General features: G+C 50.3%; 1 protein-coding gene across 1 annotated transcript in view; it reads right to left on the bottom strand.

The window, feature by feature from the left end:
- casd1 (CAS1 domain containing 1) overlaps positions 1-12,983 on the bottom strand; it is a 179,347-nt gene extending 166,364 nt beyond the window's left edge. Inside the window, exon 1 of the mRNA XM_072509039.1 lies at positions 12,855-12,983. Coding sequence (XP_072365140.1) covers positions 12,855-12,909 — 55 coding nt within the window. The 5' untranslated portion in view covers positions 12,910-12,983. The remainder of the gene's footprint in view (positions 1-12,854) is intronic.
- Between the last annotated feature and the right edge of the window lie 659 nt (positions 12,984-13,642).

The following is a 13,642-nucleotide window of genomic DNA, read 5'->3' as shown; positions in this document are numbered from 1 at the left end:
ACCCCTCCATCCTTCACCTCAGTTCAAACTTAACCTTCTCAAGAGTCAAGAATTTCAACAGGTCCCCCTGCCAGGCCAGGTCACAGGGTGGAGAGGCTGCTCTCCATCCCAACAGGATCCGCCTTCGGGTGATCAACGAGGTGAAGGCTACAATATCTGCCTGCGCACCGATTCCAGCGCTGGCTGGTCCGACACCGCGAATATGGCCTCCCGGGGACCCGGGTCCAGTTTCATGTGCACCACCTTGGAAATTACCCTAAAGAACCCCTTCCAGTAATCCTCTAGCTTTGGAGTGGACCAAAACATATGGACGTGATTAACGGGGCAACGCTCACACACATCTTCTACTGCTTCAAAGAATCGGCTCATCTTCGCCCTCGTGAGGTGTGCTCTGTATACCTCCTTCAGCTGTATCACCCCCAACCTCGCGCACGAGGTGGAGGCATTTACTCTCCGGAGCACCTCACACCAGAACCCCTCCTCCATAACCTCTCCCAACTCTTCCTCCCACTTTGCTTTGATCCCTTCCAGTGGTGCCTTCTCCTCTTCCAAAATAGCTCCGTAAACCGCTGACACTACCCCCTTCTCCAATCCCCCTGTCGTCAGCACCTCCTCCAGCAATGTGGAGGCCGGTTCCACCGGGAAGCTCTGTATCTCCTTTCTGGCAAAATCTCGAACCTGCATGTATCTAAACACTTCCCCCTGCTCCAGCCCATACTTCGCTTCCAGCTCCTTCAGTCCTGCAAACCGACCCCTAAGAAACAAATCTTTTAGCGTCTTAATCCCCTTCTCCCATTTCCAAAACTTTCCATCCCACCTCCCTGGCTCCTTTCAAAGTACCTTTTAAGCATATTCACATGACACACTCGGTGAGTCTTCCTTCTATCTGGTGTTTTTACCACATTATTCACCTCACTTAATTTCCTTTCAATCTGATAAGGTTCACAAAACCTAGCTTTTAAAGGTTCACCTACCACTGGTAACAACACTAAAACTTTATCTCCACTGGCAAAACTACGAACTTTGGATTTCTTGTCCACTACCCATTTCACCTGCTCTATTTAATCGTTCCCTAAAATTTGACACGTAATCCAATAATGTAACTTCCAATTTCTCACAATGTAATTTCCGTTTTCTCACTCACCAATTTTTTCTTGATCAATTTAAGTGGTCCTCTTACCTCATGACCAAAAATTAGTTCAAAAGGACTAAATTTGGTTGATTCAGTAGGTGCATCCCTAATTGCAAACAGTGAGAATGGAATTCCTTTATCCCAATCCTCTGGATAATCGTGACAATAAGCCCTCAACATTGTCTTTTCCCTCAACATTGTCTTTAATGTCTGATGCCACCTTTCTAACGCTCCCTGCGATTCTGGATGGTACGCAGTTGATTTAAGTTGTTTTATTCCTAAACTATCCATAACTTCTTTGAATAACCTGGAGGTAAAATTTGATCCTTGATCCGATTGTATTTCTGTGGGTAGTCCATATCTGGTAAAGAATTTAAGTAATTCCTGCATAATCTTTTTAGCTGTAATATTACGTACTGGAATCTCAGGCAACTTTAAATGCTTAGCCACCGCCATAATTATCTCATCTTTTCGCATTTTGTCAGGTAATGTTAACTGCAATGTTTTTGCCAAATCTAACAGTCTGCTTTTAGTCTCCGTCTGTAAGGTATTGCGTGTGACCATCTCCACCCCCAAAAACTTCTGAGCCTCTGAAAGAGCCATTGTCCACAACACACTCCCTACTTAAACTAGAATACCACTCCTGAAAAGCAACACAATATGCTCACCCCTCACTGTCTTTAAGTTCACTAAGCCAATCCAATAGATAAGACTTTTATCCCTCTCGAGCCCCCAATTTGTTATGGGCCAGGGTTTAGAGAACCCCAAAGTGTATCATGGAGTTCACCTGACCCACAACTGTAAATAGATTGTGGTATGGGGAGTACACGGCCCACTCTACAGGTGTGGTACAGCAGAAATGGAAAAGTATTTTTTAAAAGCAAAACAATGTTTATTCTATGAACTCAAGTTAACCTTTTTGAAACATACAGTGAACATCTTAGCAACCATTAATTCAAATACAACCCCCAAAGAATCCAACACTAAGTAATCCTTTAAGCTTTCTTTTTAACATCCATACGACTTAAACATCTTTTACCAGAAGCACATTAGGTTTACGTTCACTACTGAGAACATTTATAATTCTGAATTCACCAAAAAATCAAGAGATAGTCTTTTGATGGCAGAGAGAACAGCAGTACACCTGCTTGGTCTGGCTTCAGCTTCAACACTGAAAACAAAACTAAAACACACACTGCAGCCTGCTCAAAAACGAAAGTGAAAAGCTGACAGACAGCCCAGCTCCACCCACTCTCTGACATCACTGCAGTAATAAACACACATTTCTTAAAGGTACTCTCACATGACAACGCGCCAGGCCAAAGTGGGAACTGCGACAAAGGGAACACCGTTCAAAGGGGGGTCACGGCCATAGCTGGAGGGAAATTGTGTGTAAATATCTGTACTGACTTCTGCCTGTCTTTTTAGAACAAAGAACAATACAGCCCAGAAACAGGCCCTTTGGCCCTCCATGCCTGTACCGGTCAAAGCCCTCAGCACTTCCTCGTGCCGTACCCCTCTATACCCATCTTATCCATGTATTTGTCGAGATGCCTTTTGAATGCCGTTAATGTATCTTGCTTCCACAACCTCCCCTGGCAACGCGTTCCAGGCACTCACCACCCGTGTGTAAAAAGCCTGCCTCGCACATCTCCTCTGAACTTTGTCCCAAGGACCTTAAACCTGTGCCCCCTGGTGACTGGCCCCTCCACCCTGGGAAGGAGTGCCTGCCCATCCACCCTCTCCATGGCCCTCATAATCTTGTAGACCTCTATCAGATAACCCCTCAACCTCCGTCATTCTAATGAAAACAGTCGGAGTCTTTCAGCCTCTCTGCATAGCTAACACTCTCCAGACCAGGCAACATGCTGTTAAACCTCCCCTGCACCCTCTCCAAAGCCTCCGCATCCTTCTGATAGTGTGGCAACCAGAATTGTGCTCAATATTCCAAATGTGGCCTTACCAAGGTTCTATTCAACTGTAGCATGACTTGCCAATTTTTATACTCGATGCCCCGTCCAATGAAAGCAAGCATTCCATATTCTTTCTGAATAGTCGGAGTCTATTCAGCTTCTCCGCATACCTAACACCCTCCAGACCAGGCAACATCCATGTAATCCTCCTCTGCATCCTTGCCAAAGCCTCCACATCCTTCTGGTAGTGTGGTAACCAGAATTGTGCGTAATATTCCAAGTGTAGCCTTACCAATGTTTTATACAACTGTAGCATGACTTGCCAATTTTTATACTCAATGCTCCGTCCAATGAAGGCAAGCATTCTATATGCTTTCTTGACTACCTTGTCTTGACTATCCACTTTTATTTCTTGCTCATTTTTATTTTGTTTTGTTTGTATTTTTTCCTCTGGTTGGCACGGTCATGCAAAGTGTAACACATAAAATATGAGCTGTGAAATACAAAATGTAAAAACCCAGTAAAAACATTTTTTTTAAAAATGGAGACGCTAGTCTCAGAATCAACTACGTCACTCTCCATCTTAATGAACATTTCTATCATATTACGGTTGCTCATTCCCAGGAGGTCTCGCACAACTAGATTGCCAATGATTCCATTCTCATTCCACAGTGTAGGATGGCATCTACTCTAGTTGGCCCCGAAAACCATCCTGTATACACTTCAGGAATTCTTCCTCTACTGTATTGTGATTAATTTGAGTTGCCCAATCTATATGCAGATTAAAATCACCCATAATTACAGATGTTCCTTTATCCCCATGATGTGTTATGTACTCTGGGATAACACAGGCTGCAACTGGATGCAGCTTTAACCAAAAGATACTCCAGACCTTGAAGTTAGTTCAATCTGATTTATTGAACCAGTAGCACAGTTAGCACAGTTCTCTATGAATTCGACTCTCTGCTAACCTAAGTGTGGTTACTCTGTCTGACAGAACCAGACTAGCTCTTAGCCACGTGCTGGAGATGTGATACTGTACATACACCCTGACTCACTCTGTAGATGTTCATCAGTGAAAAGAGGCGGAGTGTGAGTGCCTCGTCACTTTTATAGTGAGATACCATCCGAGTGTCCTGCCTGCTCATTGGTCATGTCCTGTTCTCTGCGTTCATTAGCTGTCTGTCTGTATATCATGACAGCATGTATCTCTAATTTCCTGCTTAATACCATTCCCAACATCCCACTACAGTTTGGGGGTCTATGTACAACACCCACTAACGTTCTTTGCCCCTTGGTGTTTCTCAGCTCGACCTATAGAGATTTCACATTGTCAGAGCTAATATCCTTCCTCACTATTGTGTTGATTTTCTCTTTAACCAGCAGTGCAACTGTGGTAATCACCACTGTTGTATATATTAGGAGATGTGTGGCAAGGCCCTGTACTACAGGTACGGGGGGTCGTCCCTGCCTGCTGGCTCCGCCCAGTACGCGGAGTATAAATATAAAGCTGCTGTAGGAGGCCACACATCTTAGTGTAATAAAGCCTCAGTTGTATTCAACTCTCGTCTTTGTGCAATTGATCGTGCATCAATTTATTACACAAAAGTTTTCAGAAGGTAGACCTCCGCATCAAGCCGGATCGCCTGCAGCTGGATCCGCAATCAAGCAACGCCAAAAAGGACTTTGAACATTGGCTAGCTTCGAAGCTTACATCAAGTCTGCACCAGACCCAATTCTGGAAGCTCAGAAGATCCAGATCCTCTACTCGTGGCTGAGCTCCAGCATTTTTCCGCTTATCCAGGACGCGCCGACCGATGATGAAGCCATGGCCCTACTGAAAGAGAACTACGCCCAGCGGACGAACACGCTCTTCGCCAGACACATACTCTCTACTTGTAGTCAGCTCCCTGGTGAGCCCGTAGAAGATTTATGGCGTGCTTTAATTCCCCTGGTCAGAGACTGTGACTGTCAGGCTGTCACGGCCACGGAACATTCGAACCTCCTCATGCGCGACGCTTTCGTCACGGGGATAGGGTCAGACCACATCTGATGAGGGTCACATCTAGGGTCAGATGACAATCGCCTCGCGCAATATCCAGGCTTACACCCCTGGCCGCGCGGCCCACTCCTTCTACGCATCGTGGACTCCGCAGACGGCCACCCCCCCCCCCCCCCGGGGGCCCCAGATGTTACTTCTGTGGGCAGCAAAAACACCCCCGCCAACGATGCCCGGCCCGCAGCGCCCTTTGCAAGGCCTGCGGCAAGAAGGGGCACTTCGCCGCAGTGTGCCAGGCCCGCTCAATCGCCCCGACCCCACATCCCCCACGTACGGACAGTGGCGCCGCCATCTTCCCCTCCTCGGACCACGTGTGGCCCATGGGCGCCGCCTTCTTTTTCAACCACCGCCACGTGTGGCCCGTGGGCACCGCCATCTTGTCTACCTCAGGATCTCCAGGCGCCGCCATCTTGTCTCCCCCACAGCACATGGGCGCCACCATCGTACCAGGACCCGTGCCTCCTGGGCACATCGTCGTCCGACACCAGCTACGACCAGCCGCGACTCGCCTCGGTCACGATTGATCAGTACACCCGCACAAATCTAGCCACCGCCTCGACAAGCGTGAAGATCGATGGGCACGAGATCTCCTGTCTGCTGGACTCCGGGAGCACCGAATGCTTCATCCATCCTGATATGGTAAGGCGCTGCTCCCTCGCGGTACACCCCGCCAATCAGAGAATCTCCCTGGCCTCCGTGTCCCACTCCGTGGCGATCCGGGGGTACTGTATAGCCACGCTCACGATCCAGGGCGTAGAATTCCGCCTCTACGTCCTCCCCAACCTCTGCGCTGCCCTTCTACTCGCCTGGACTTCCAGTGTAACCTCCAGAGCCTAACATTGAAATTCGGCGGGCCCCTACTACCCCTTACTGTGTGCGGCCTCGCGACCCTAAAGATCGACCCACCTTCCCTATTCGCAAACCTAACCCCGGATTGCAAACCTGTCGCCACCAGGAGCAGACGGTACAGCACCCAGGACAGGACCTTCATCAGGTCCGAGGTCCAGCGGCTGCTTCGGGAAGGCATCATCGAGGCCAGCAACAGCCCCTGGAGAGCCCAAGTGGTCGTGGTGAAAACTGGGGAAAAACACCGAATGGTCGTGGACTAAAGCCAGACCATCAATCAGTACACACAGCTCGACGCGTACCCCCTCCCACGCATATCTTATATGGTCAATCAGATTGCACAGTACCGGGTCTTCTCAACTGTAGACCTAAAATCCGCCTACTACCAGCTCCCCATCCGTAAGGCGGACCGCCCATACACTGCCTTCGAGGCAGATGGCCACCTCTACCATTTTCTTAGGGTTCCCTTCGGCGTCACCAACGGGGTCTCGGTCTTCCAAAGGGAGATGGACCGAATGGTCGACCGGTACGGGCTGCGGGCCACTTTCTCGTACCTAGACAATGTCACCATCTGCGGCCACGATCAGCAGGACCATGACGCCAAGCTTGCCACATTTCTCCACACCACCACTCTCCTAAACCTCACCTAGAACAAGGAGAAGGGCGTATTCAGCACGAACCGCTTAGCCATCCTTGGCTATGTGGTCCAGACCGGAGTTCTGGGGCCTGACCCCGACCGCATGCGCCCCCTCATGGAACTCCCCCTTCCCCACTGCCCCAATGCACTGCACTCCATTCGGTCGCTCCTATGCACTGCGACTAACGATACACCCCATGAACGTCTCTTCGCCTTCCCCAGGAAGTCCACATCCGAGGTGTCGCTCCAGACTTGGCTCGCAGCTCCAGGACCCGTACTCCTCCGTAAGCACGTACGACTCCACGAGGCGGACCCGTTGGTTGAAAGGGTGCAGTTACTCCACGCTAACCCCCAGTATGCCTATGTAACGTACCCCGACTGCCGCCAGGATACTGTCTCCCTCAGAGACCTGTAACCAGCAGGTTCCACACACACACACCCCTCCGGCCCGGCTCCACCCCCCATCCCCCTCACCCGGTGCACCCAGCAGCCACCCCCCCCCCGGGACCATCAATCCTCCCCTGCCCACGCCCGAGGATGAGGAGGATTTCGGCACGATCCCGGAGTCACCGAGGACCAGACTGGCACCGGAATCGCCGCCACTAGTGCATCGCTCCCAACGTCAGATCAAGGCCACGGACCGGCTAAACCTGTAATTGGTTTGGGACTGTTAAAGCACCATGTATGGGACTCAAAAATTTTTTTTGACTCTGTATATTAAAACTTGTTCTGTATATAGTTCTCCGCCACCCCCGCCAGACTCAATTTTAACAGGGGGTGAATGTGGTAATCACCACTGTTGTATATATTCGGAGATGTGTGGTAAGGCCCTGTACTACAGGTTAAGGGGGTGGTCCGTGCCTGCTGACTCCGCCCAGTAGCGGAGTATAAATATGTGTGCTCCCCATACAGCAGTCATTTCGCCAGCTGCTGTAGGAGGCCACACATCTTAGTGTAATAAAGCCTCAGTTGTATTCAACTCTCGTCTTTGTGCAATTGATCGTGCATCAGCAGCTTCATTGCCTTTTCCTTTTTGTCTGTCCTTCTTAAATGCTGAATACTCCTCTTTGTTCAGTTCCTATCACAGGTCAACCTGCAGCCATGTCTCCAGAATCCCGATTATATCACACCCATTTACATCTATTTGCGTGATTAGTTTGTCCGCTTTATTATGAATGCTCTACGTGTTCCAGCAGCGTTTGCAGGGTAAGGATGAACCTTTCCAATCCTTTTTAACGCACCTCCGCATCCTTGCGCAACCTTGCAGCTACGGGCCCACCTCCGACTCCATGATACGCGACCATATCGTTTTCGATGTTCAGTCGGACCCCCCACGTCAGCAGCTCCTCAAAGTAAAGCAACTCACCCGAGCGACCGCCATCGAGACCTGTGTCCTACATGAAAATGCCACCAGTCGGTACTCCCATATACAAGCGGCTGAAACGGCGCGGCAAGGTCCCCATGAGGCGGAACGGGTCCAAGTGATTGAACACCTCCAGGGCCTCATCTGGATGAAGGCGGCCATTTCGAGCGCTTTTCGCGGACTCCCGCGCTTGTACGCACCAAACGAGGGGACGGCGACGTGGAGGAACGTAATGCACAGGCACGCAGGACCTCACCGCGCATGCGCGGTGGTGCAGCAAACGTGCTGACGTCACGACATGCGGCAACTGTGGCTCCGCCCATTTAAAGCGGCAATGCCCCGCAAAATCTCGGCAATGCCTACGATGTGGAAGACTTGGCCACTATGCTGCCTGCTGTCGAGCAGCTCAGCCTTCCAATTCATATCACTTCAGCCAGCCTCGCAGGCATGTTCGGGCAATTCAACCCACAGTCACCGAGTCCGATTCCGACCTCCCACACAGCAGTGACACCGAGGACCCGAACGCGCCTTTTCGCGTTGGTGTCATAACGAAACACAGGCTGTCCCAGAAGCAAAGACACCAGCCGCTGTCGGTATACAGCATCGATCCAGACGATGTGTGGTGTGCCACCATGATGGTCAACCGGTCCCAAATACGATTCCGCCTGGACACTGGTGCCTCCGCCAATCTCATGGCGTGGTCTGCTTTCCAAAGCCTTTGTGTCAAACCAACCATTCTCCCATCGGCCCGCCAGCTATTGGACTACAATGGCAACATCATTCCTGCTACCGGCTCATGCCAACTCGAAGTGACTCACAAGTCACAAAAAGCCATCCTTGCTTTCGAGATCGTGGGCTCCTCGAAGGACTCTCGGCTTGGCGCACAGGCATGCAAATTGCTAAACCTCGTTCAAAGAGTTCACTCTCTCTCTCCTGATGGCACGTCTGCCTTCCAGGATGCTGACTTCAGGACGCAACGCAACGCCATCATCGACCAGCACCGCGATGCCTTCGAAGGCATGGGCACGCTCCCATATACGTACAAGATCATACTCAAACAGAACGCCACGCCTGTGGTGCATGCACCTCGCAGAGTCCCAGCACCCCTCAAGGACCGCCTCAAGCAGCAGCTGCAGGACCTCCAAGACCAAGGAGTGATCTCCAGAGTTACGGAACCAACCGACTGGGTCAGTTCCATGGTGTGCGTAAAGAAGCCTTCCGGCGAGCTCAGAATCTGCATTGATCCAAAGGATCTGAATCGCAACATAATGAGGGAGCATTAACCAATCCCCAAGCGCGAAGAGATCACATGCGAGATGGCTCGGGCCAAGCTCTTCACCAAACTTGACGCCTCAAAAGGATTCTGGCAAATTCAACTAGACAGATCCAGCAGGAAACTGTGTACCTTTAACACCCCTTTTGGCAGATATTGTTACAACAGGGTGCCGTTTGGGATCATATCGGCGTCAGAAGTATTCCACAGGATCATGGAACAAATGATGGAAGGCATTGAAGGTGTTCACGTCTATGTTGATGACATAATCATTTGGTCCACCACCCCGCAGGAGCACATCAGTCGCCTCCAGCGCATGTTCAAACGCATACGGGATCGGCCAGATCAACTCAAGTTCCTAGGGGACCACATCTCCCTGTGCGGCCGGATGCGGACAAGGTGGCTGCCATCACAGCCATGAAAAAGCCAGCGGACAAGAAGGCGGTCCTCCGATTTCTGGGCATGGTCAACTTCCTAGGGAAGTTCATCCTTAACCTCGCCTCTCATATCACAGCTCCCAGGAACCTGGTCAGGAAGACGACAGATTTCCAATGGCTTCCTGCCCACGAGCGTGAATGGAGAGAACTTAAAACCAAACTTACCACGGCCCCGGTATTGGCCTTTTTTGATCCAGCGAAAGAGACAAAAATTTCGACCGATGCCAGCCAATCTGGCATTGGGGCAGTGCTCCTGCAACGCAATGAGGCCTCATCATGGGCCCCCGTTGCATATGCGTCACGCGCCATGGCCCCCACGGAACAGCGCTATGCGCAGATAGAAAAGGAGTGCCTGGGCCTTTTGACTGGTGTCGTCAAATTTCATGATTATGTGTACGGCCTTCCCCAATTCACCGGTGAGACCAACCATCGCCCGCTGGTCAACATAATACAAAAAGACTTGAACGACATGACGCCTCGCCTCCAGCGCATTCTGCTCAAACTCCGGCGATATGACTTCCAGCTGGTATACACCCCGGGCAAAGACCTGATCATAGACGACGCTCTGTCCAGGGCAGTCAACACTCTGTGACCCAGCGGGATTCATCTGGCAAGTTGACACCCATGTGGCCTTCGTGGCCTCCAATCTACCGGCCACGGATGAACGCCTTGTCCAAATTCGCCGCAAGACTGCGGCTGACCCCCGGCTACAGCGTGTCATGCGCCACCTAACAGATGGGTGGCTCAAGGGCCAATGCCCGCAGTTCTACAACATCCGAGACGATCTGGCGGTAGTCGATGGTATCCTCCTGAAGCTGGATCGCATTGTTATCCCGCACAGCATGCGCCAGCTCGTCTTGGAATAGCTACACGAGGGCCATCTTGGCGTGGAGAAGTGCCGCCGATGAGCCCGAGAGGCAGTGTACTGGCCCGGCATCAATGACGACATCACCAACACAGTGCTCAACTGCCCCACCTGTCAGCGGTTCCATCCGGCCCAACCACGTGAGACCCTACAGCCCCATGAGTTGGTCACGTCCCCTTGGTCCAAGGTTGGCATCGACCTGTTCCAGGCGCTGGGCAGGGGCTATGTTCTGATTGTAGACTTATTTTTCAAACTACCCGGAGGTGGTACTTTTGCACGACATCACATCGTCTGCAGTCATCCGTGCCTGTAAGGACATCTTTGCTCGTCACGCCATCCCACTCATTGTGATGTCGGACAATGGCCCCTGCTTCGCAAGCCAGGAATGGTCCAACTTTGCCAGGAGGTACAATTTTGTGCATGTGACATCCAGTCCCCTGTACCCCCAATCCAACGGCAAAGCGGAGAAGGGCGTTCACATAGTCAACGGCTCCTCTGCAAGGCTGCCGATGCAGGATCCGACTTCTACTTCGCCCTGCTGGCCTATCGCTCCGCCCCACTGGCCTGTTGCCAGCCCAGCTGCTCATGGGTGGCACCTTGAGGACGACGGTGCCGTCCATTCACGTCCCAGACCTCGACCACGTTCCGGTCCTTCAACGAATGCAACTGTCTCGTGCACAGCACAAGGCGGCTCATGACGCCCGTGCAGCTGATTTCCCTGCTCTGGCTCCAGATGACAACGTCCAAATCCATCTTCCGGATGGTGGCTGGTCTGCAACTGCTGTGGTTCTTCAGCAGGTGGCTCCCCGCTCGTTCCTGGGTCATCTACCGGATGGTTCCATTCTGCGCCGTAATCGGCGTGTCCTTCGTCTCGTTCTGCACTCGCTATGTGATCCTCCGCCAGTGCCATGCCCTCCTGTTGTCCCTGACCTGGAATATGCAGAGATTCCGGTTACTCTGCATCCAGTGACATCCAGTCCCCTGTACCCCCAATCCAGCAGTCCAGCCTGCTCCTCAGCCGGTGGCTCCTGACCCACCCTTGAGGCGGTCAATCAGAATTCGTCGCCCACCTCAGAGACTTGATTTGTGAACTTTGCACGAATGGACTCTCTGGTCTGTTCTGTTCTTCCGTTTAATCGTTCAAGTGGTTTGTATATAGTGTTCATCTTGTTATTTGTGTGACACACAGTTTTTCTGCACCAGGCACCTTCCCATGTAAATAGCTTAGTTTTATGTACATAGTCCTGTAAATATTTTGCACACACGTCGTCAGGAACATTCACCACACACTATTTATTGTCACGCAGGCACATTTTTTTATATAAAAGCGGGGATGTCATAATATACACCAGCATATCATGGTGCAGACACACACTGATGGACACACAGTGGGACCAGTCAACATACACAATACCGCAGCCAATCACCAGTGAGAGCACACGCACTATAAAGACAGGGGGCATCAGAGTTCCTGCTCATTCGAGTAGCAGCTAGCTAGGAGCACAGAGCTCACAGCCTGCAACACAGACATTTACCATGTGCTGAGTGCATCAACTGGTTAGGACAAGGCAAAGGTTGTTAGTTAAAGCTGGTATCTTACAGTTCAAGTATGTTTAAATAGTTAACCTTTTAATATAATAGTGTTGCACTACTTCAAGTGTTGGTGACCTGTATGTGATCCAGAACACCCAACACATCAGAGGGTGCAGGCAGGGGCACAATTTACCACCAAGGGTGTGGGTGGTAGAGTGTGCAGTCAGGGGCACACTATCAATGGGGGGGGGTTTATAGAATATGGAGGTAGGGCAATACTGTACCAGTGGGGTCAGGGTGGTCAAGAGTAGAGGTGGAGATGTTTCTAATGATAAAGAGAAGCCTCACCATTAAGAGAGAGGACAGGTTAGAGGAGTCTGACCCTCAGCAAAGGAGGGGGAGAGATTGGGATGACAGGACCAATAAGAAAGAGCGGAGAGGTGGGGTGTTGGCCACACAGCTAGGAACAAGAGAAAGAAAAGTTACATCCTGGAACTTGCAGGTCATATCCTACTATGCTGTAAATCATTTTATGACTGTGAAACTTCTCCAGTCATTAGAGCCACAGGAAAGCACCACAGACAGGAAGAAGAATCCATGACAAACTCAGCCAAAAAGGACAGGGCCAAACACTGACACACTCGAATGATATATAAGTAATCTATTTATTACTACATTTTAGAGGTAAAATCATATGACAAGTCGTCACTATCAAGATTAACCATTCCAAAACAATCTAATTTTACAACTCTTGTGAGCAAAACAAAGATTAACTGGATAATTTAGTAACTCTCACCTTCACATGATGGAGATTTCAACTCTATTGTTGGGTGGCTGGATGTTTTGTCCATTTTTCGGTGTCTCTGACAAGACTACAGGCGATAGATTGCAGCAGGTGCAGTCACAGGTGTACTAACCTGGAATGAAGCGTTCTTTTACTCCCTCTATGACTGTATCTCCTCGGAGACAGGCGGGGTTTAATGACTCCGGTGATATTTCCTGTGTTATCTTAAAGGGACTGTGTCACTTAATGCTTTTCATGGCAGAGGCACTATCACATCTTTCGTAGTAGATAAAATAAGCGTTATTAATAGCTGTTAAATAAGTGTAATTTTAAAGATGGAAGCTGTCACTGTGAAAGAGGTAGGAAACCTAGTAAAGGCCAAAATGTCAGAAATATTGTAAAAATGGACGAATTCTCCTATCTCCTCCGTGGCAGGTTTGGTGGCAGTTGGGAGCGGGGATCTTTGTGGGATCCAAAAAGTCTGAAAACCGGGGACGTAAAAACCTGTTGCAATTCTCCCATGGGATGGTTAACGGTGAATCAGTCTTCCCGCTGCCTGGTGGCGAAAACATGAATGCTCGTTAAAACAGCTGCTCACCAGAATCCCCCCACACCTTCCAATATTGTGTCACACCAGCAGGAAATTAAGTTGGCCTCAAACCTGTTTGAAAATTAATGTATGCACAAGGCAGGCCTCAGTTCGCTTGAGACCTCAAATTGAGTGCAGCATAGATAGCCAAGCTGCCATAGTATTGTATCACTCCTGTTGCCATGAATGTCTCTTTGTTGGGGCAGATCAG

Source organism: Scyliorhinus torazame, chromosome 6 (genome assembly GCF_047496885.1).
Source record: "Scyliorhinus torazame isolate Kashiwa2021f chromosome 6, sScyTor2.1, whole genome shotgun sequence".
Taxonomy (NCBI): domain Eukaryota; kingdom Metazoa; phylum Chordata; class Chondrichthyes; order Carcharhiniformes; family Scyliorhinidae; genus Scyliorhinus; species Scyliorhinus torazame.
Note: the sequence above shows the minus strand (reverse complement) of the source record. Positions and strands in the feature narration are given on the sequence as shown.